Genomic DNA, 22,642 nt, shown 5'->3' on the forward strand with positions numbered 1-22,642 from the left:
AACAGGGTGGTCTTAATAGGCTTGACTCAAATCCCTTAACCGGGTAACTCGAGGTTAATGAGTTCTGAGAAGCTATAGAGCTCTGGAGATCCTTTAGCTATTGAGTTCTTGAAATCCTCTAACAAGGTGACCCTAACCGGGTATTATAGCCATCCCTTAACCGGGTGATCCCTAACAGGATCGGTTCCTAGCAGGACCTATTGTAATGTCTTTAACCAGACAAGGCTCCTAACAGAGTGGACTTCAAAAGAGTTCAAAAGCAACTTGTGGGTATTCATCCCCACCGTGGTTTTTCCCAGTTGGGTTTCCACGTGAAAAATATGTGTGTCATGTGTAATGCTTTTATCTTGTGATGCTTTGTTTTTACCTGTTGAGCATATGATGGTTCTATGTTTTATGCCTGTCTATAAAACATATTGAACTCACTGTTATGAAGATCTGATGTTAGTTTACTTGTTCATGCATGAGAGCGTAATGATACTATAGTATTGAGCTAAGAGGAAAGCTTAGTGAGTGACCGGTTTATGACTGTTCGAGTTATACTGGATGTTACCGGTTGCACTCTGTTTTAACCAGTATCCCTGTTTGTCAGTCATTTGGAGTATTTGCTGTCAAACCGGTTTTGGACTGTATTTGTGCTTGTATTGATTCACCCCCCCCCCCTCTCAGTACCGGTTTGGTACTAGTGGTTCATCATTGAGTTATCAATAACAAGGAGCAAAATAGAGGTTATGGGAATTTCGCTCTGGACCCTTTGGAAGGGTCAGGAGCGAAATTCATCCTTGAGCTCATTTTACACTTCTTTTCTCCTTTCCTTTCCTTGGATAAAACTTCTCAAGCCTCCTTCAATCACCATCAAGTCAATTCGTTCTCAAACTGGCATTTACTTCAAGATTTTGTTAGGAAATAAGGTCATACAAGAATTTCGCTCTAGACCCTTTGGAAGGGTCAGGAGCGAAATTCACCCTTAGGCTCAAATCTTGACTTCATCTTCCACATTTCCTTGTCCAAACAAGTGTTTTGCCTTCACTAATGCCTGGGAATGAGTTAGTTATTAGTTTGGGGCAAGGTAGAATGTCTTATGGAGGAATTCGCTCTGAACCCTTTGGAAGGGTCAGGAGCTTGAAGAAATTTCGCTCTGGACCCTTTGGAAGGGTCAGGAGCTTGAAGAAATTTCGCTCTGGACCCTTTGGAAGGGTTAGGAGCGAAATTTGCAATTATACTCAAATTCCTTACTTTTTATCACTTCACTTTGTTTCACACCTCAATACTCTCTCAACTATGCCATAAGGACAAGGTTTATGAGGCAAATTAAGACCAAGAAGGAAGATATAAGGGAATTCGCTCTGGACCCTTTGGAAGGGTCAGGAGCGAAATTGAAATTCGCTTTGGACCCTTTGGAAGGGTCTGGAGCGAAATTTGACATTTTAGTCTCTGCGTCAGGATTCATATATGGAATATAACATTTAATTTATACTTTAAGTTATATTCCATATATATTGTCAGGATGTTTGAGAGTGGTTTCGGACCTCCAGGAGTTATAATGCAAAATCTAGCTTTTGGAGGATTCTTCAATTTTCTAGACTTAGTCAAATTTCAGGATCAGGATGACATTCCAGACAACCAAATTTCAGGACATTTGAGGATCAGGATGACATTCCAGACTTCTCGAGGCGAATTCGCTCTGTCCTTGATGTAAGGGATGAGACCTAGGAGGACATTATGCATTCAACCAAGGTTTGATTAGCAACTTGAAGTGCAACTGGATAGTACACAAAAAACACCCTAGGAATGGTCTAAATAACCCCTAATCACTCAATTGACCCGACCTCTTGAGGAGATCCACCTACTGACCCACTTTAACTTAAGCAGAGCTTGCTATCCTAATGATCTCTCTGACAACATTCCAAATGCAAAGGCTAAAAGCTAGGAACCTAAAAGACTAAGAGAACAAACCCTAGAAAGCAAAAAAAAGGGGTCCCCATTTGCAATGGGGCGATGTGTGAATACGTCACAACAGGTTCCAAGCTTATCCTCTTCGATGATAGCTTCTTCTTCTGCCACCTCCCCTAAAAAGGAAGTGTAAGAAAGAAGAGATTCCTAAGGAAGTTGCTAAAAAGGAGATGTCATTTGAGTCTCTCACGATTGACACTCCTCAGACGGAAATGCTAGAGTTGCCGTCTAAGCAACAATCTCCAGTAAAGTCATCTTCTCCATCGAAAGTCAATGCATGCTTAGGTGACGACTGGGCTTCTTTGGACTTCATTGATTCCCACGTTGGTGAATACAAAGTAGATCCCGTCCACTTGAGTTTTCCAAAGATAGCATTCACTTCGGCTACAAAGGATGATTATGCATCCATAAAGCCGGGTGACGCTTATCACGTGGATCATCTTTTCTATACCAAACCGCCATCAGGGAAGGAGCTTCAAGAAATCTATGGTCATGGATACAAGCTAGTCTCTCAAATTGGGTACGACGGAAAGGGTTTTGGACCTAATAAGCAAGGCATTCAGATTCCTTTAGAGGCCGAACCTTGCCACCACAACACTGGACTAGGGTATTGTCATACGGGGTGAAAGGCGAAACCATGGTTGACAGTGAACATGATTTCGGCTGATCCCCTGCCTCTGAAGCTTGTTCATCCAAAACTCATTGATAATAGTGTATCACCTGCTGAGATTCCCTTGTACTTATTCCCTTTGGAAGAATCCTTAAAGGAATTTCTAGGTGTCTATGAGGAGCTGCCCTCTTATCACCATAAACGCCGATTCCCATATTGCTTGCATGCTTAAGCCTACTTTGGAGTATTCGCTGCACAGGGGGCACCTCTCTCCCATAATGAAGAGCAAATATCTGTTTCTCATCCGAACGACAGTAGTGCGCTCCTACGTGGGGAGACTACTGATGTTGTCATGAGTGATAAGGCTCCCGATAAAATTATAAAGATTGGGAAGTGCTTGTCCCTTGAAGAATCGAAATAATATTTCGAGTTGTTACACCAATTCCCTGACATCTTTGCTTGGTCTTATGAAGAGATGCCTAGCATTGATGAGTCAGTTGTGGTACACAACATTGTGCTTAGTTCGGATGCTAAGCCAGTGAAGCAAAAGATTCGAAAGATGAATCCTAAGGTGGCCTTGTTGGTCAAGACTGAGATAGAGAAGCTCTTAAAAGATGGCTTTATCTGGCCTATTGACTACTCGCCTTGGATCTTGAACATTGTACCGGTGAGCAAACTCGATGGGAGAATCCGCATTTGCATCGACTTTCGGGATGTGAATAAGGCATCTCTCAAAGATGACTTTCCCTTCCCGAATATTGATATGATCGTTGATTTGACCGCAGGGTATGCTTTGCTTTCATTTATGGATGACTTCTCGGGTTATAATCAAATCTGCATTAACTCGGAAGATCAGTATAAGACCGCCTTCACGACCCCATGGGGGACCTTTTGCTATGTCGTCATGCTGTTTGGGTTGAAGAACGCAGGAGCAACCTATCAACGAGCCATGACTTTGATACTCCATGATTTCATCCATAAGATCTTAGAGGATTATGTCGATGACATTTTGGTAAAATCTCTAGCACGGGGAACGCATGTTAAAAAACTATGTCTGGTCTTTGAAAGACTTCGGTTATATAAAATGAGACTAAACCCTCTTAAGTGTGTCTTTAGTGTTGACGCAGGGAAACTCTTGGGGTTTATCGCCTCTCGCCGAGGAATTGAAATAGATACAGATAAGATTGATGCTATCGTCAACATGCCTCCACCTAGAAACATCTCTCAACTTCGTAGTCTGCAAGGGAAGATCCAAGCCATCCGTCGATTTGTGGCGCAACTGGCTGATCGAACTCTCCCTTTCACACGATTGCTGAAGAAGGATGTTCACTTCAAATGGAATGAAGACTGTCAAAAGGCTTTCGATTTCATCAAGGATTACTTGGCTAATCCTCCTATCTTGATGCCGGCTATGTCTGATAGACCTTTCTTTTTATACATCTCCGCTACATCTCATGCTCTAGTAGCATTGCCATCTCAGTGTGATGATGAAGGTCGAGAGAGAGTTGTCTATTACGTTAGTCGTACATTGATAGATTATGAAACCCGATATTCTGCCATAGAGAAACAGTGCTTAGCTCTCGTGTTCGCAACCCAGTAGCTAAGACATTACATTCTCCATGCAAAAACACGGGTCATTGCCAAAAATGACACCCTTAAGCACCTTTTTGCTAAATCTGATCTTTCGGGACGACTGGCTAAATGGGTAATGCTGCTCTCTGAATTTGACCTGAAGTTCATCTCTCAGAAGTCAATTAAGGGACAGGTTATCACTGATCAGTTGGTCGACGCTCCCTCGAGCAAATCTTTTCCCACCCTTGACCTCTTCCCCGACGAGGACGTCTTGATCATCGATCAAGACCCTATTTGGGACATGTATTTTGATGGTTTAAGATGTCAAACTGGCTCCGGAGCAGGTGTAATCTTTGTCTCACCTGAAGGAAAACCGGTTCCCCTCTCATTCTGCTTGGAATTTCATTGCACTAATAACATTGCTGAGTACGAGGCCTTGATCGTAGGATTCCGTGCCGCGATTGCCATGGGTGTGAAGCATATCCACATCCATGGAGATTCCAAACTCATTGTAAATCAAGTGACAGGTGCCAATTGTGTGAAACAACTGAAGTTGCCTCAGTATAAGGATTTAGTCTTGACTATACTGAAGCAATTCGCTGCTTACATGATCGATAGCATCTCTCGGAGAGAAAATTATCACGCAGATGCAATGGCAAGCGTGGCCTCCCTTGTAGGCCCCGATTTTGGCCAGGATGAGTACTACTTTGTGGTGCAAGTCCTTCGCTCCCCGACTGTTTCAAATAGCGCACATATCAAGACAATCTCATATGTGCTCATCTCTACTTAGGAGAATGGTTTGCACATATATTTGATTATTTAAAGACCAGAAGCTTTCCCGAAGACGCTAGTAAAAGTTCGCGTGTGCGAATTCGGAAATTAGCTACCCGTTATATCCTCCTATCCGATGTATTATACTGGAGATCATATAATGGTCTTCTTTTGGGATGTTTAACAAAAGCCGAGATCCCTGTGGCCCTTCAGGAAGCCCACTCGGGTTCTGGAGGTGGTCATTTTGGTGGTAAATCTTTGGCGCACAAACTTATTCATATGGGGTACTATTGGCATACGATGGAGCAAGACTCCTTCGCTTTTGTCAAGAAATGCCCTCAATGTCAGCAACACAACAACTTGATTGGAGCCCCCGCACAGGAGCTCCATGGTCAAGTCTCTCCGTGGCCTTTATAGACTTGGGGTTTAGATATTATTTGTAAAATATCTCCTCCGTTGTCCAAAGGTCATGTTTTCATTATTACTGCCACAGATTACTTCACGAAGTGGGTCGAAGCGGTATCATTGCGTTCAATTACCGCTGACATGATTTGTGGTTTCATCATGGATAACATCATATCTCGATTCGGTATACCTGTTACCCTCATTTCTGATAATGGTACGTCGTTTAAGAACAAGGAGGTCAAGCAGTTCCTTGAGAAGTTCTGCATTCAGCATCGCTTTTCCACTCCTTACTATCCACGTCCAACGATCAAGCGGAAGCATCTAACAAAACCATCGAGCAGATCTTACGCAAGACTGTCACTAAGCATGGTAAGGATTGGCATTCACAATTGATTTATGCGTTATGGGCCTATCGCATGAGTGTCCATATGGCTACAGGAACACCTTATAACCTCGTGTATGGCGCTGACGCCATCATGCCTCTCGAATTGGGGATTCCTTCTTTACGCATCTCCTTAAAAGGGGTTATCGATGATGACTCTTATCGCACTCTTTTGTCTGAATCAGCTGGAGTTGTTAGATGAGCACCGTTTGAAGGCCCTTCAACACCTCCAGGCTTATCAAAAATCTCAATCTCGCCAGTATAACCAAAGTGTGCTTCCCAGAACATTCCAAATAGGTGACTTGGTCCTCTATGAGAACCAGAGAAATGTCAATACGCCACCCGACCAATGCGGAAAGTTTAGTCCGAATTGGTTAGGTCCTTACATCGTCACTTCTGTGTATGGTTCTGGTGCCTATGGTTTATCTTCCATGGATGGCACTCCTCTGAAAGAGCCTATCAACGCTGCGCACCTGCGTCGATACTATGCATAGAAAAGTACATGATATGTGTCTTGTGCGTGGTGCCTAGTTCCCTACGGCGATCTCGTCTTGACACGTATCCTTTGTCAACACAAACCTCTGTTTTTGTGTTATAAAGTGACTATGCATAGCCATATCCACGTGTGTGTGTGTGCATGTGTACATATGCTCTATTCTAAAACTCATTGATCATCATAGTATTTCACCATGCATGTATAAACATAACAACATGTAAATGAAATCATGATAGCCATCTAATCTACATCATACATCACATAAGCATATAATACAAATGAAAACATCCATCTAAAATAACACGAGAGAAGATCAAAATGTCGAATCCCATCATATATATATGTATAATGTATCATGTACATGTATCGCGTCACTACAAAAACACATGATGCTGTCGTATGTGTAAAATACATGTGTACATATAAAAAAGAATGCTATACATCATCTATCTACATGAAAAATGTATCAGCCTGCTGGTGTTGACGGGTCTTGGCCTGGTGCTGGTGGACCTCGAGCTGGGGGATGTGTCCCTGAGCTGGCTGGCGCCGATGGATCCTGATCTCTCCTCAGAGGCTGTCTAATTGAGGTAGACTGCGACCTCGCGACTGTAGTGCTCTGCGAGTGCAGACCCCTCAGCTCCCCTCGTAGCTCCGCAATGGTCTCCCGCTGCGTCATCAGCTCCTCCCGCAGGTTGATCTCACACTGGCGTGCGACGTCCAGATCCGTCATCAGCTGATGCACTTGGGGGTGGTCTAGATGACCAGCGACACCCTGCTGGTTGGCATCCAACTGTTGTTGAAGGTCATCGACTTGGCTCTGTAGAGCATCACGTGCCCTCTCGACACTCTCAGCTCGCGTCACTGCCTGGTCTCTCTCTCTCTTAGGACAGTTTGTACCTCATGCAGGGCCTGGTCCTGCTGCTCCGTCATAGTGGCCAGCTGTGCTGCTCCCTGCACCAGCTCCACTCGATCCTCCTCGTACACTGTCCGCAGCCGTGCTATAGGCTCAAACAGACATATGTGTTGTCCTGCCGCCTGGATGGGCCGATAGGCATCTAGCACAGGACCCCGAGGCTGCACATCCGGGATGATCTCTGTGAGTGACTGATAGACAAAACTCAGCCACTTCGCCACGCCCTCTACAAACACAAAAAGATTCTGCATCAATACCTCATCATATCAAAAATCTCCATCTATACATATGCGTATCAAAAGAAATAAAAGTACATAAACAAAAAGTAGCATATGCATACCAGGATCACCCGCCTGCCAATCTGGATCTCGCGGAGGAGACCTGCTGCTGGACCCCTCCGCACCAACTGCGACAGCTGTTGGTGGTACAACTGGTGCTGTTGGGAGTGCTCGCTCGGTCGGTCTATTTGGACTCGGACTCCTCGTCCGCTGCCAATGGCCTGGTCTCTCCTCCTCTGCCTCCAGCGAGCCCTCCAACTCGTCCTCTCCTGGCGCCCCTGCATCTCTTGCTGCGTTTGGTGGGAAGATCAGTGTCGGAGCAACTCCACGAAGTCGACAGTGACTCTGACATCGTCTATATGTAGCTGTGGATCGATGTCATCATCGTCACTACCCTCGGGGCGCTCCTGGCCGATCGTGCATAGGTAGGAGCGACGGGTGGCACTGTTTGCACCTGTCCAAACTGTCTCATGCACCAATGCCAGTAGTAGGGCATGACCACGTAGTCCTACCTCCCGAGTAGGAACCAGTCTCTCTGCATCTGTGGTAGCTGCAGTCGGTCTGCGACCCAGACCCCCATCTCTCGATACGGTTGCCAGACGATGTCGCCGATCCCAAGTTGATTAAATGAGATGCGCTAGAATGTAAGGTCTCCTGTGTGCCACGCTCCACGCCGTAGAGGATAGGCGTGTGCCCACGACATGTCCAAGGACATAGGTGTCGGGAATCCTACAGGTCGGGTGAACGTGATGTGCTCAAAGGCTCACACCTGTAGTAGAGTGCTTGCCGTCAAACTATGGTACTCGTGGTGCACGTACCGTGAAAGCTCGTAGTATAAGTGAGCCAACATGCTGTGGCCCCACGTGTATACAGTCTGCCTCTCCCCCATCTCTCTGATAAGAGGACCAAACACTGCTGCCAGCTCCGTCCCTCGACCATTTGTCAAGACCCGCAGTGCTACGGTCGCGATCATGATGCATTGAACAAGGGGAATGACGAATCGGCCCTGGCCAAGTGCTCGCAGATACACGTGCCCTATGCTATCTATCCGTCGTCCTGTTGGGCGTTGAGCTCCCGTTGTGACAAGATCGCGGTGGTGACTCGCTCCCCTCTGATGGGAAGCCACAGGATCCGGTAGACGTCCACTAAAGTCACAATCATCTCCCCTGTGGGTAGGTGAAATGACATGGTGTCGGCGTCGCAGCGCTCCATCAGTGCCCGCAACATGGGGGCATGAAACTAGAACTCAGGAAGCATGTACGCCCACCATAGGCCGACCCTGTGCAGTAGTCGGCGCTCAACGTGTGTCAGATCCTCCAGTTTATCTCGGAGCATCTGCAACAAATGCCCCGTAGTGTGCTCCTGCATCTCGAGCAATCTTTGTACATGCGAACAACAAAAAATATTCCATCAGTATCCTTCATCATCATTTTCGGCAGACTCTAGCATGATCAGAAGACGACATCGTATCTTCTGGATGCAACGTCTAGAAGGGACGACAACACGTCCTCTAGACGCCAACGCTCATCTGGGACAGATGTGCGCTGGCAGGACGACAGTGCGTCCCCTAGACGCCTGCGCTGCTGTCCCCCGAAAAATTTCAAAAAATGCATAAAACGACAAAAACAAGTATGATTCGAAGCGTACCTAGTTAGGCTCCTCGCCTTGCTCCATTGCAGTGCGAAGCTCCTCGATCATACTCGCCCTAAGCTCCAGTCTGCGAGGCATTTTCACTCTGGCTCTATACAATTCTAAGCTCGAGTGCTTGCAGTATATAGTAACAACGACCCTTCCATGGGCCCACTTTTGAGTATATAGGCTAAATTTTCGCCCAAAATGGCTTCTGCCTTCTTTGGGACAATTCTGACTCGTTTTCCTTCATGTTTTCCCCACCTTCACTAGGGGCAAAACACGAGGGGGCATATACTCGCCTACATCTGATTTTTCACTTCCTTCTAAACTATCGCTTCTTAATCATTCTTCTCGCCTGAGTAGCTTCCTTCGTTTGATGTGCATGAAGAGCCATGATCTGTCTTCCGAACTACATAAGAATGATCTTATCAGTTGTATATCGAGGAAGCATATATGGCTGGCCGCTGTAACATCCAACTCTCATGTAAGTGAAAGTTGGGAACTGAATGAATAAGCAGCCATATTCATTCACCTTCTCCCATGCGGCATCTGGCACTCTTCTGTTTTACAATGTCTTGTCAAATAGGCACATATAATGACCAAAGAAGGCGTCCTGGACCTTGCTGTAGTGCAATCTGCTGGGTCTCAAAGGCAGTTGGTCATAGTAATCGTAAACGGGTATAAGCGAGCGATCACCCTTAGTAGAAAGACCAAGGAAGTGTTTGAGTGATGCTGCTATACACACTAAGTATGAGTTCATGTAGAACGTCATAGTGGAAGGAACTGCTGCAAGCTGTTCACAAAGGGTATCACTGATGATTTCGCCTTATGAGATGTGTTGAGACTGCCTTATGAGAATGATGAACCTTGTAAAATTATCCCGTGGCTCACTGATCCATCTATTGATATGTGTTGGTGTAAATAATTATTCATCTTGGATATTATTACACCTTATTTAAGTTTACTTAGGAAATGCATTTCATAGTAGTTTGGGTATGAGACACTTGGGTGTTTGTGCCACATTGGGATAGTGTGTGTAGGAGAATTTCCACCTTTTATGGTGTGATCTTGTTGTTACACTCCACATTCAGTGGGTGATCCACCTCATGTGGAATATTATATTATTTCTCCTACCTACCCACACCTATTTCCTACCTACCCTTGTTTCTTATTGAGCCACATGTCATGTTTGTGTGCTCACATATCCATATAGCCTTGCCTATATAAGCAGGCTCATATTCATTGTATGTATCGATTCATGATCCAGTTGATCAATATTTTCTCTTGATAGAATACAGTTTATTTATATCATCTATTTTTGTTTTCTCTCATTTGTGCTTTCCATTGCCTCTTGATCTTGGCAAAATCTCACATGGTATCAGAGCTGGTCCATGTCTCACATGGTATCAGAGCCATTAGAGTGTCATTGGTTTGCTAATTGAGAGAAATTTGATGCTATTTGGGGTTTGCATTTTGGATCTTTCTATTGCAGGTTTTTATTGAAGCTTGATGGGTCAAATCTGAGGTTACCATTGGATTGAGGAGGACCAAGAAAGTCAGTTTTGCCTTTTGTTTCATCCAAATTGGACTTCGGAGGCCAAATCTAGAGGCATTTGAAATTTGACGCTGCGGCGGAAATTTTCCAGAAATTATAATTTTGCAGGTATTTTTCAAATAGCGATATCTCACTCATCCGGACTCGTTTTTTCGAGCAATTTTTTTTGTTTTGGGGTAGAATTTCGTGATTTGTACAGTGGTGCAGGAGTTTTCAGATTTTCGGATACAGGTTTTTCAGAAATCGCAAAATCCCGATTTTTACAACTTTGGGGGCTTCGTTTGAGCTCATATAGACTCCTTTTCAGGTGTCGTTTTTTTTGAAAGTGCATATTTTTTCATCTACTTTCATAATCTGCCATCTGTTTGCAGTGATTTTAAGTAGAAATTGTACTTTCAGTATTTGGCCATTTTTGGCATATTTGGTACTTGCATTTTGCTTGGATTTCAGTTTAGATCACTAGCAGTATTTGTTGAAGTCTCTTAGATCTCATTTTGAGAAGTTGTAAATTGAAATCATAAGTCCACTTTGCCTTGTTTTGCAAGTGGCCCATGATGAATACTAAGAGGGGGGGTGAATTAGTATGCCAAAAATCTTTGCACTAAAACACTTACACAGTCTAAAGATAAACCAGTAAAGCAGTCTGACTATCAAACCGGTTATCACACATACAAACCAAAATGCGAATAAAACATTCACCCACAAAAGCAATACAACCATAACACAAGATATTTGACGTGGAAACCCAATTGGGAAAAACCACGGTGAGATGGAACTCACAAGTCACTATCTGCAGAATAGAAACCAGACCGGTTAAGGTCTTACAATGTTCTTCACCAGAACAGATCCTGTTAGGAATCTCAATCTCTGTTAGGAGATAAGTCCGATTAAAGACTACCTTGTTAGAGGATTTTAGATTCACATGTGTGAACCACCTTGTTAGAGGATTTTACAAAGGCTTTGAGGCCTACCCGGTTAAGGGCTACTGACTTGTTAAAGATGTGAGTAATCAACAAGTGTTTGATCTATCTACTAGCACAAATTGCTTGGTTAGATCCAGTATTGATCACAGCTAATGCATTCTAGCATTACTTCAGTCTCCTCTATCTCTCTCTTAGTTACAACTCGATCTTCTCTGATAAGATCGCTCTCCACTTCCACCTTAAACCCTAGCTCAACATAAACCCTATTCGCAACTTCTTCAACAACTCAAAAAACCCTAGACATGATGTCCTTTTAAAGGAATCCGATTTCATGTTGGTCCAATAGGATTACATTACAATTTCCTAGGTTCAGTGAATCTAGACATACTCAGTAACACGACACAAGAATCACCGTCAATGTGTCGGCACCGTCAAACAATCGGTGGATTGGTAACTCATCACAAAATGCCGGTTGGTAACTCATCACAGAGTATTACCGGTTTATACAAAATGCCAGTTGCCGGTTTGACAAAAATGAAGACTGGTAAGAATGTGTTGTGCCACTTTGCTTCCTTGTACCGCTTGTGATCTGTGAACCGCTTGGGGTCGACATGCCGCTTCAGACCGGGAAACACATTCTGCAAAATCACTACTAGTCTAAAGACTAGAATACAACATACCGGTTGGAACAAATACCGGTTGAGCATGAGCTCATACATATAAAGGGGATCTCAATACAAGTGTGTGTCCATCAATGACAATCACAACATAAACATAAAAAATGCCAACAATCTCCCCCTTTGGCATTGATGGCAACACTTAGGAAAATAACATTTTGACATCTAAGTGTTTTACAACAAGAACTTGCTATTAACAAAATTGCTCCCCTTAAGCATATACACTATCCCTTAATCAATAGAGTGTAGCAATTTTGCATTCAGAGCATAATCATCAGAGCATATAGCATATATCACAGCATATATCAAAATTTGAAAACAGATACTTCTCCCTCTGATATACTTCTCTCCCTGATATATCAAAATTTCAAAATTTTAAAACCATCAAAATTTTAAAACCATAGACTTCTCCCCCTTTGCCAACAATGACAAAGTACCGCTGAAAAAAAAAACTGTTTCCATGTATATAAAAAAAAAAGTTATGACAATAATGAATAATACTTGTCAAAAACCGCTTTGTAGTCCTGCAAAAATTGTTTCATTGAAAGAGACCAGGACTCAAGTAGGGAGGTCGCCACTTCCTTCTCTGTCTGCATTTGTGATACCTGTTCCTCCATGGCATCTATTGTGCTTAGTTCTTGAGTGACTGTCAGGGCATCCAGGTTCAGATAGCATTTCTGGAGAATTTGCAGTCGTGGAAGTAATACCAGTTGAAGCTCCTGCAAATCCCTAGACCTTGTGCTGATCTCTTGCTCTATCTTGGTTGATTGGATCTGGAACCGGTGAACGGTTTGCCCATATGCTGCAAAGGAGTCGTAAGGAGTTTTGAATGTGCTCAAGTAGGACTGTAAGTCCCTTTGACGCTGTTGCTTCTTGGCTAGCACTTCATCACAGAACAGATGAGGTTGACAGATTTTGCTGAGCAGCAAGTTTCCCTCATCGAAGGCACTCCTTATGATCTTTTGATCCTTTAGCAGATCAGTCCTAAGCTCATTCAGTTTCTTCACCAGAGCAACATTAAGAGCCTTTTGGTGCTCTTTCTTTACATTGGCCTCAGTTGCTTCTTCTAGGCTCTGCACCTGATCATCCACTACAGTACATAGAAGTTTGAGTTGTGCCAGTGATGAATTAGTGTCAGGAAGATTAGTACCGGGGATTAAACCGGTAAGTGTGTCTACAGCTGCCTGAATGATGTCTTGCTCCTTTTTCCTGCGAATGATCTCAAGGCGCTCTTGAGCAACCTTGATGCTCTGCATAAGCTCCGACTCACTTGCAGATTGGAGATCGATAGGACTAGAAAGATCAACCGGTGAGGGTTGACTTCCGGTTGCCTTCGGAGTCTCCAACTGAGAGCTTTTGGCCACTTCTTGTTCCTTGGCATCTTCAGCTTTCTTCTTTTCTGCTTCTCTTCTCTTCTCTTCTTCCTTGTCTTCTTCTGCCTTTTTCTTCTCCTCTGCTCTCCTCTTCTGCTCTTCCTTTTCTTCTTCTTCCCTCTTCTTCTTCTCTTCCTCTTCCTTTTTCTTCTCTTCCTCTTCCTTCTTCTTCTTCTCTTCTTCTTTCTTCTTCTTTTCTTCCTCTTCCTTTTTCTTCTCTTCCTCTTCCTTCTTCTTCTTCTCCTCTTCTTTCTTCTTCTTTTCTTCCTCTTCCTTCTTTCTCTTTTCTTCCTTGTCCTCCTCTTCTTTCTTCTTCCTTTCTTCTTCTTGCTTCTTCTTCTCTTCATCTTTTCTTTTCTCCTCTTCCTCTTTTCTCTTCTCTTCCTCTTTTTTCTGTTTCTCATCTTCATCCTTCTTTTTCTCTTCTTCCTTGTCTTTTGCCGCTTGCTGTGTGTCCACAGTTTGTTCACCACCCTGATCGGCCTGCTGCCCCTGTTCAGTTCCCTCAGAATGTATGTCCTGAGTGACATCTTCTATATCCAGGGCATCGACATCTATGGTGTCGATTGGTTCCTCCACTAGGTTTCCTTCCTCATCAAAAACTTCATCCGGTTGGGAAATAACTGGTTCCTTTTCCGCTTGGAGGTTGGCCATTCGAGCTTTGTGAGAGCTGATAGCATGGGCCATGTGTTGATGTGTATCCTTTTCTACATCATCAACTCTCCCTTCCAACAACCAGAGTCTTCTTCTCCTTGTGAAGAAGAGACCTTTATTTTGATCTAATACATCAAATAATTCTGAATTTGAGAGTTCGGGGAAGTAATGTGCAAAAAATTTCTCCCTAATCTCTTGTTCCTTTTCAATGGCAATGCGCCATTTGTTATCCAATGCTTTAAACAATGAATCCAGTGTCTGAGATTTAATCTCTGATGGTGACCGATCATTTTTGCATAAATAAAAAATGATTTCTTGTAGTACTTCATCTTTTTCTTCACTATTGAATTCATCATAAAAATCAATTAAATCATGAAGTAACTTTCTCCTAATATTCTTTACTGTTCTTTGACAATGTGTCAAAGGTTTGTAAGAGGAGATATCTATATTTACCGGTGCGGATGTTGCCAGTTCATTTTTTTTCACCTTCTTGGTCTGTCTAGCCTTCTTTGGCTGTTCATCAGACTCAGTTTCTTCGGAGTCCGGCTCATTTGCCTTAGTCTTCCTCTTTCTTTTGAAGACTTTCGCTGGTGTTACCTCCGGTTTCTTCTTTGCCGGTGACCGCTTGGTCACTCTTGGAGTTGCAGTGGTAGCCGGTGCCGATGCTGCAGGCATTGCCTTAGCTTTCTTAGCTGTCGGTTCTTTTCCCTTCTTTATCGATGGTTCTTCAACCGGTGCAATCCTCTCCAAGTAGGTTCCGGTTTGCTTCGCCTTTGGATCAAGAGGCGAGACAATAAGGGTTGAAGCATACCCTTCCAGCATGTCAAACATGACCTCATAGCCCATAGGCTCCACTTCCTCCATTCTAGGATCAACAACCTCCATTAGACATTTGTCCATCTGAATAGTGAAATAGATGTCATCTTCATACTTCTTCACTATGTCACCTGAGATTCGTACCCTCTGACTCATCTTTCTTCTGAACTCATCAAAGTATTTGTTCAGTACCTTAGGGTAGCCGGTTCCAATAACTTGCACACTTTCCTTTATCTGCTTGGTTACCGGTTGGTCAGGGGACCACTGGACATCTCCTACACCCGGAATGTAGCCTTGGAAATAGAAAAACAACCCTAGCAGTAGTTGTCCAAACTTAAATTTCAGTGAATTGTCCTTTTTGATTGCCTTAAGGTTTGACAAGAGTTGCCTCTGCATGCCGGTGCATAAGTCAAATGATTTATCCTCTATAATCATCCGGTAAGCGGCATTTACCGCTGCAGCAGATACAGAATTAATCCTGCTAGCTGAGAATGTTCTGTAGCCTATCACCATGCAGGCGTATTTTACCAGTTCATCCTTGATAAGATTAACTGTCATACCTCGTGAATCACTTGTCGAACTGGTGAGCTTGGTCATTACCGTTTTGCTTACCGTTCTCAGGGCTGGCACTTCCCCTGTGTTGCAGAAACCGGTGACTGCATGAATTGCCTCAGGCGTGATATCATGCGTTCTCTCCAGGTACATCTTGTCACCATGGACTCTGCTCAAGATGATCTTGATGTGATCCTCTGTGAAGTCTTCCAGAAAATACATCGCATTATGGAGTTTCTTCTTCTCTAAAATACTGAACTCCGGTTTGATCCTTTTGTCCTTTCCGCAAAATAGACCTAATTGAGTATGAATGGCTAAAGACCCTAGGTCTTCTATCTTGCAATCAATATAGTCTGAAATTCCTTCTTCGACTATGACTCCAGCTGGAACTTGTGACAAAGCATTATATTTGCCCTTCCTTTGAATAAAACTTTTTGACTCAATAGATGTGCTTGAATTGGTATGAGATGCGGAAGCCATTGAAGAGTATTTCAAGAACACGAAAAATACCTTTCTAACGCGAAATTAGGGCTTCCTGATTCTGCTTTACTTCGCTCTCCGTCGGATGCCAAATCACCGCTTTGAGTTCTCCACTACCGCTTGCAAACTATATTTGAATCTCTTTCAAAGCTCTCCAATTTCTCGAAATCTAAGCTCAAATCGCCTTTTCTTCGCTCTGCACTTGAAAACTTTTCTTCGCTCGAAAACAGATAGTGAGAAATGATTTGAAAAATGCATTTATACATGTCTCTCACCTACCATCATTAATGCTCCTATATTAGGGCGTAAACCCTAATTTGCCTTTTTACCGTTTCCGGTCTTCTGCCAAGTGACAGGTGTAGCATACCGGTTAAGGTCTTTTACCGGTGTTAACCGGGGGTTCAAAAGCATTTTGCCATTTGCTCCCCCTAAGCCTTTGAGGCTTAGTTTGCCGGTTCTGATATTTTCACACTAGGTGCAGAAACCGGTTCCTCCCCCAATAATATTGGTTTCTTCTTCCATGTTTTCTTCATGTCTCCTTGAACTTTTTCAACATCTATTTCTCCTTCCTGAGTGACCGGTATATCATCAGATATACTTTTTCTGCTTCTGCAGAATCTTGCAATGTGACCCAGTTTGTTGCAGTGATAGCAAACAAGTCCAGGTGCTTTCCAAGGTCCATTGTACATGTTTCCATTCTTCCTTCTGCATGTTGCAGCAGTGTGACTATGACCATGACATATCATACAACTTTCTCTCCATCCGTTTGTCGCTTGATGACCACCGCTTCTTGACTGATGATTGAAGACATTAAACCGGTTGTGGTTCCAGTTCATAAAAGATTCAGGACCGGTTCCTTGGGTTCTTTGAGGATATCTTCCAGTGTTATCCATTATAGACCTGCATTCAAATGCTCTATGCCCAAACTTGTTGCATGTATAACAATGACCATTGAACTTATTGGATCTAGGTACATTGTTGATAAAATAAGGAAAATTATTGTAGGCTTTGCTCCTACATACATTGGCAGTGTGTCCTTCTTTAAGACAGTTAAAGCAAACAGGTTTGAATTTTTGCTTACCTTTTCCTTTGGGTGCCGGTTGCTTCTTTGATGCTTCAGCATTTGTTCCTGAGGATTCTCCTTCCTCATGTCTAGAAAAACCAAGACCATTGGTATTCTTTGCCGGTCTAAATGACTCAAGCTTTTGCTCTAGTCTAACTGTACTTTTGCCAAACTTAGCAAGTATTTCCTTTGACTCAAAGAGTTCTTTGGAAATAGCAGTGTTTGTCTCCATAAGACTTGCATTTTCAGAGATGGCAACGTTCAGTTCTCTTTGCATGTCTTCTTTTTCCATTCTACTCTCATGGAGGCGAGCAGTTAGTGCACTAATCTCATGTTTCAACTTGGAGATCTCATGATCTTTGTCTTTTACCAGATCTTCATCTTTTCTCCGGTTCTCAAGCTCTTGGCTAAATCGAATAGTCAGTCCTTCCAACTCCTTTCTCAAATTGGAGTTTGAATCATTCAGCTTATTCACTTCAGCAATCATAGCTTCCATGTTAGCTTCATCTTCAGAACTACTTTCAGATAGTTCCATCAGCCTCTCTGCATGTTCTCTTCTTTTTGCTTGATGATGCCTTGTATTTGACCATAAGATCATCATAGGCTTGCTCAGACTTAGTGAGCTGTTGAGTAAGTTCCCTCAAGGTGTATTCCCCCATATCTCTTTCCAAGTGGTTAAACTTATAGAAAGGTTGGCTCTGATACCAATTGATGAATACTAAGAGGGGGGGGTGAATTAGTATGCCAAAAATCTTTGCACTAAAACACTTACACAGTCTAAAGATAAACCGGTAAAGCAGTTTGACTATCAAACCGGTTATCACACATACAAACCAAAATGCGAATAAAACATTCACCCACAAAAGCAATACAACCATAACACAAGATATTTGACGTGGAAACCCAATTGGGAAAAACCACGGTGAGATGGAACTCACAAGTCACTATCTGCAGAATAGAAACCAGACCGGTTAAGGTCTTACAATGTTCTTCACCAGAACAGATCCTGTTAGGAATCTCAATCTTTGTTAGGAGATAAGTCCGATTAAAGACTACCTTGTTAGAGGATTTTAGATTCACATGTGTGAACCACCTTGTTAGAGGATTTTACAAAGGCTTTGAGGCCTACCCAGTTAAGGGCTACTGACTTGTTAAAGATGTGAGTAATCAACAAGTGTTTGATCTATCTACTAGCACAAATTGCTTGGTTAGATCCAGTATTGCTCACAGCTAATGCATTCTAGCATTACTTCAGTCTCCTCTATCTCTCTCTCAGTTACAACTCGATCTTCTCTGATAAGATCGCTCTCCACTTCCACCTTAAACCCTAGCTCAACATAAACCCTATTCGCAACTTCTTCAACAACTCAAAAAACCCTAGACATGATGTCCTTTTAAAGGAATCCGATTTCATGTCGGTCCAATAGGATTACATTACAATTTCCTAGGTTCAGTGAATCTAGACATACTCAGTAACACGACACAAGAATCACCGTCAAACAATCGGTGGATTGGTAACTCATCACAAAATGCCGGTTGGTAACTCATCACAGAGTATTACCAGTTTATACAAAATGCTAGTTGCCGGTTTGACAAAAATGAAGACTGGTAAGAATGTGTTGTGCCGCTTTGCTTCCTCGTACCGCTTGTGATCTGCGAACCGCTTGGGGTCGACATGCCGCTTCAGATCGGGAAATACATTCTGCAAAATCACTACTAGTCTAAAGATTAGAATACAACATACTGGTTGGAACAAATACTGGTTGAGCATGAGCTCATACATATAAAGGGGATCTCAATACAAGTGTGTGTTCATCAATGACAATCACAACATAAACATAAAAAATGCCAACAGCCCATTGTATACGCACTAAGTATAAAGTGCCAAAATCACCATTTTGGGGGGATTTCTTGATTGAGTATTTTGGGGGGGTGTCTTGTGTGATTGTGCCTCTCTCTATCTTGTGTTTTTTCATTTTGGTGCTATGGGTTCTCCTAAATTTCCACTTTTAACTCCTCATAATTATGCATCATGGAAAATTAAGGCATGGAGTAAACTAATGGAAAAATGACTCATTCATTATGTAAATGAAACTATTACAGCACCACCTGATCCTAAGTTTAATCCTAATGCTCAAATTGAATGGCTTACTAAGAATGCTATGGCACTTGGAACTCTTAGAAAGTATGTATCAGATGACCTCATTTTTCACATTGATAAGTGTACAACAATTAAAGAGGCTTGGGATATTTTTAAGAAATTGTATGGTCAAGTTGATGAGATTAAGAGCTACAAGCTTGATAGTGAACTCACAACTTTGGATCCCAAGGATTTTGATACAATCCAAGATTATGTCACAAAAGCAACTGAGCTAAGAGCAAAGCTAAAGGATTGTGAAATTAACAAAAAGGATGCTCAATTGGTTTATAACTTGTTGGACAAGCTTCCTTCAGTGTATGCAGCCTTTGTATCTAGCTTTCACACCCATAGGTTAGCTCAAGGTTCCTCATACACTTCTCCCTCATTTGATTCATTCACGAAGATGTTGATACTTGAGAAATCTAAGTTGACCACGATGGGGATTCTCAAATCTTCAAAGTCACAAGCTTTGGTGGCTAACAAGGGGAATCAAAGTAATCAAGGAAAAGGCAAGAATCAAAAGCAACCTAAGTCTAAACCACAACAAGATGGAGCACAATCTTCCTCTCCACAACAAGGTGATTCACCATTCTCACCTAAGAGGAAATCATATAAGGACAATCTTTTTTGTGGATATTGCAAGAAGTCAGGACATGATGAACATCATTGTTATAAGAAGGATATTGATGAGTTGAAGAATCTTCTTGAGAAGAATAGAATCAACCTACCTTCTAGAATGTCTACATCGGCTTCTTCTTCCAAGGATAAAGGAAAGGATCACTCTTTTAAGACAAATAAAGGAAAGGGACAAGCTCTTTGTGCTACTACAAGTCATGATTCAGGGAGATGGCTTCTAGATTCAGGGGCTTCTCATCATATGGCATCTTCACAGTCTATGTTTTCTACATTTGAGCCTTGCCACATGCCGCAGATTTTGATGGGCAATCATACATACATGGATGTGATTGGGAAAGGATCTATTGCCATTGGGTATAACTCCTTCAATGATGTGTTGTGTGTACCCCACTTCACAAATAATCTTCTTTCCATCTATCAAATCACACATGGGGCAACTAGGAAAACTGTGGAGTTCACACCTGATTCAGTTATCATTAGAGACTTGGAGAGTGGAGCTATCATTGCGACTGGGGTGGTTGATCATGCATCTCGGTTGTACTCTTTTTCAGATTTTGGTCCTATTGATAAGGTTGGTTCTTCCTATGTTGATGATTCAAATTTTGAGGAGAACTTTGGGCATTTGAACTTGGGGATTCTCACATGTGACCCCGTTCTTGAGCCTTGCATTTCATCTCCTTCTATTGATATCACACCACCTATTGCACCTGATGATGCAACTAGTGCGACAGTTTTGCCTTCTTATGATTCAGTGCAGCAGGATATTTCATGTCTTCCAGCTTCAGTTGATTGGGATGCCTACTTGACAGACATTGCAGGTTTGTTTGTGGACTCCTACATTGCAGATTTGGGAGATACCATTCATGACATTCATCTTCTCTTTGATGAAGATGATCCTTCTTTGATTGTTTCGAGGGATCACTCTGACCCTCTTGTGCATTCGACATGATCAATCTTTAGAGGTTGACATGATTGTGGATACTTTTGTACAACAATTGGAGGAGGTCTCTTTATCTTTTGAGGAGATATATGAGTCTTTGGATATTGTTCTACATTCATCTCCACTAGATCTTGGAGTGCCCTTTTTAGCAGTGTGGCACAGTTTACCACCTTTGGAGGGGGTACCTTTCAGCATCGACATGGGGACACTTGAGCAGTTTTCAGAGATTCCTTTCATCATGAGTATTTTTGCTTCATCTTCCCTTCATGGTTGGGGAGAATTCATGGATACACCTTTGGTTTTGTTTCTTCCTAAGGGGAGGAATGTTGTTTGACGTTCGTGGAGCAGTTTCTTCATTCATCTTCGAGCTTCTATCATTGGTGCACATTCCATATTGAGGGGGGGCTTCCTAGTCTCTCTTCTTCTTCTCTCATATGGGGGGGACTTTTTCCTCACATGGGGTTTTGTCCTTCACATACTTCTATGAGAGTTCTTTGTATCTAGTTCTCATCTCTCTTTTGGGGGAGGGTTTTTTCCCATTGGGTTTTTCTCTCTTTCCCCGTTTTGTGAGAGATTTCATTGCATTGGTTTGCATGCATTTGCATTTGTACATGGGTACCTAATATGGCCTCGTAGCCAGGACCCATCTTGCATTACTTAGTTGCATTGTAGACTTAAGTGCATTCCCCTAAGTTGCACTTAAGGGGGGGTGTTGGTGTAAATAATTATTCATCTTGGATATTATTACACCTTACTTAAGCTTACTTAGGAAATGCATTTCATAGTAGTTTGGGTATGAGACACTTGGGTGTTTGTGCCACATTGGGATAGTGTGTGTGGGAGAATTTCCACCTTTTATGGTGTGATCTTGTTGTTACACTCCACATTCAGTGGGTGATCCACCTCATGTGGAATATTATATTATTTCTCCTACCTACCCACACCTATTTCCTACCTACCCTTGTTTCTTATTGAGCCACATGTCATGTTTGTGTGCTCACATATCCATATAGCCTTGCCTATAGAAGCAGACTCATAGTCATTGTATGTATCGATTCATGATCCAGTTGATCAATATTTTTTCTTGATAGAATACAGTTTATTTATATCATCTATTTTTGTTTTCTCTCATTTGTACTTTCCATTGCCTCTTGATCTTGGCAAAATCTTACAATATGACGTTTGCAATCTTTTTCTCTTGAAGCATAGTACTCAGCTGCACTACCTTTGGAGATCTCTATGTACACAGGTGCTGGTGGTATTCTGAAAACCTCTTCAATAGTGTCCACATCAAGACGGATTATCACTTCCCCATCATCATTCCTGATAGTTCTTGTTTCTTTGTCAAAATGATTGGCACAAGCAAGAACGAACATAGGTTCTAGGGCAGCCACTGGAAAGGAAGAAGCATGGTCAATGTGGCTGTCCAACAGGCACTGCATATTGCTATTCTTGGGATCCTCCACCCATTTAACGAATTCTGACATGTCAACATGCCCTATTTCCGTATCTTTGATGTGCTCCATGGGAGTGGAAACTTGGGATGGAGAGATCTTGTTTTGGTACTTATCATCTTTATAGTTCATCTTCTTTTGAGAGGAAGATGACGGTAAATCAGTCATTGAACAAGAGCCTGGCGCACTGGGACGAAGATCTAGAAGTGTCAAAGCAACATCAAGATGAGCCGTATGAAACATATCTCTTCTTTTCAATGGGAAAAAACTCTATCCCTTTTGAGAGGAAAATGGTGAATAAATAGGAACACTTGAAACTTGACTTTTGGTCAATTTCAGATCTTGGGAGATGTGTTACAAGTATGCA

The 22,642-nt window shown here is 42.6% G+C and overlaps 1 protein-coding gene across 1 annotated transcript; it reads left to right on the forward strand.

Annotated features, from left to right (window-relative positions):
- The first annotated feature begins 4,271 nt into the window (after positions 1–4,271).
- LOC131064446 (uncharacterized) lies at positions 4,272–6,187 on the forward strand. The gene is made up of 4 exons (XM_057998584.2): positions 4,272–4,847; positions 4,961–5,249; positions 5,400–5,680; positions 5,879–6,187. The coding sequence occupies exons 1-4, from the start codon at positions 4,272–4,274 to the stop codon at positions 6,185–6,187; spliced, it is 1,455 nt and encodes a 484-aa protein (XP_057854567.2).
- Positions 6,188–22,642: the final 16,455 nt, after the last annotated feature.

This window comes from Cryptomeria japonica, chromosome 2 (assembly GCF_030272615.1).
Source record: "Cryptomeria japonica chromosome 2, Sugi_1.0, whole genome shotgun sequence".
Lineage (NCBI taxonomy): Eukaryota > Viridiplantae > Streptophyta > Pinopsida > Cupressales > Cupressaceae > Cryptomeria > Cryptomeria japonica.

Coding starts and splice junctions, on each gene's coding strand:
- LOC131064446 (XM_057998584.2), top strand. CDS start 4,272: ATGCTGCTCTCTGAATTTGACCTGAAGTTCATCTCTCAGAAGTCAATT. Junction 4,848..4,960: donor AGGATGAGTACTACTTTGTG/GTGCAAGTCCTT, acceptor GATTATTTAAAG/ACCAGAAGCTTTCCCGAAGA. Junction 5,681..5,878: donor CAAGACTGTCACTAAGCATG/GTAAGGATTGGC, acceptor TGTCTGAATCAG/CTGGAGTTGTTAGATGAGCA.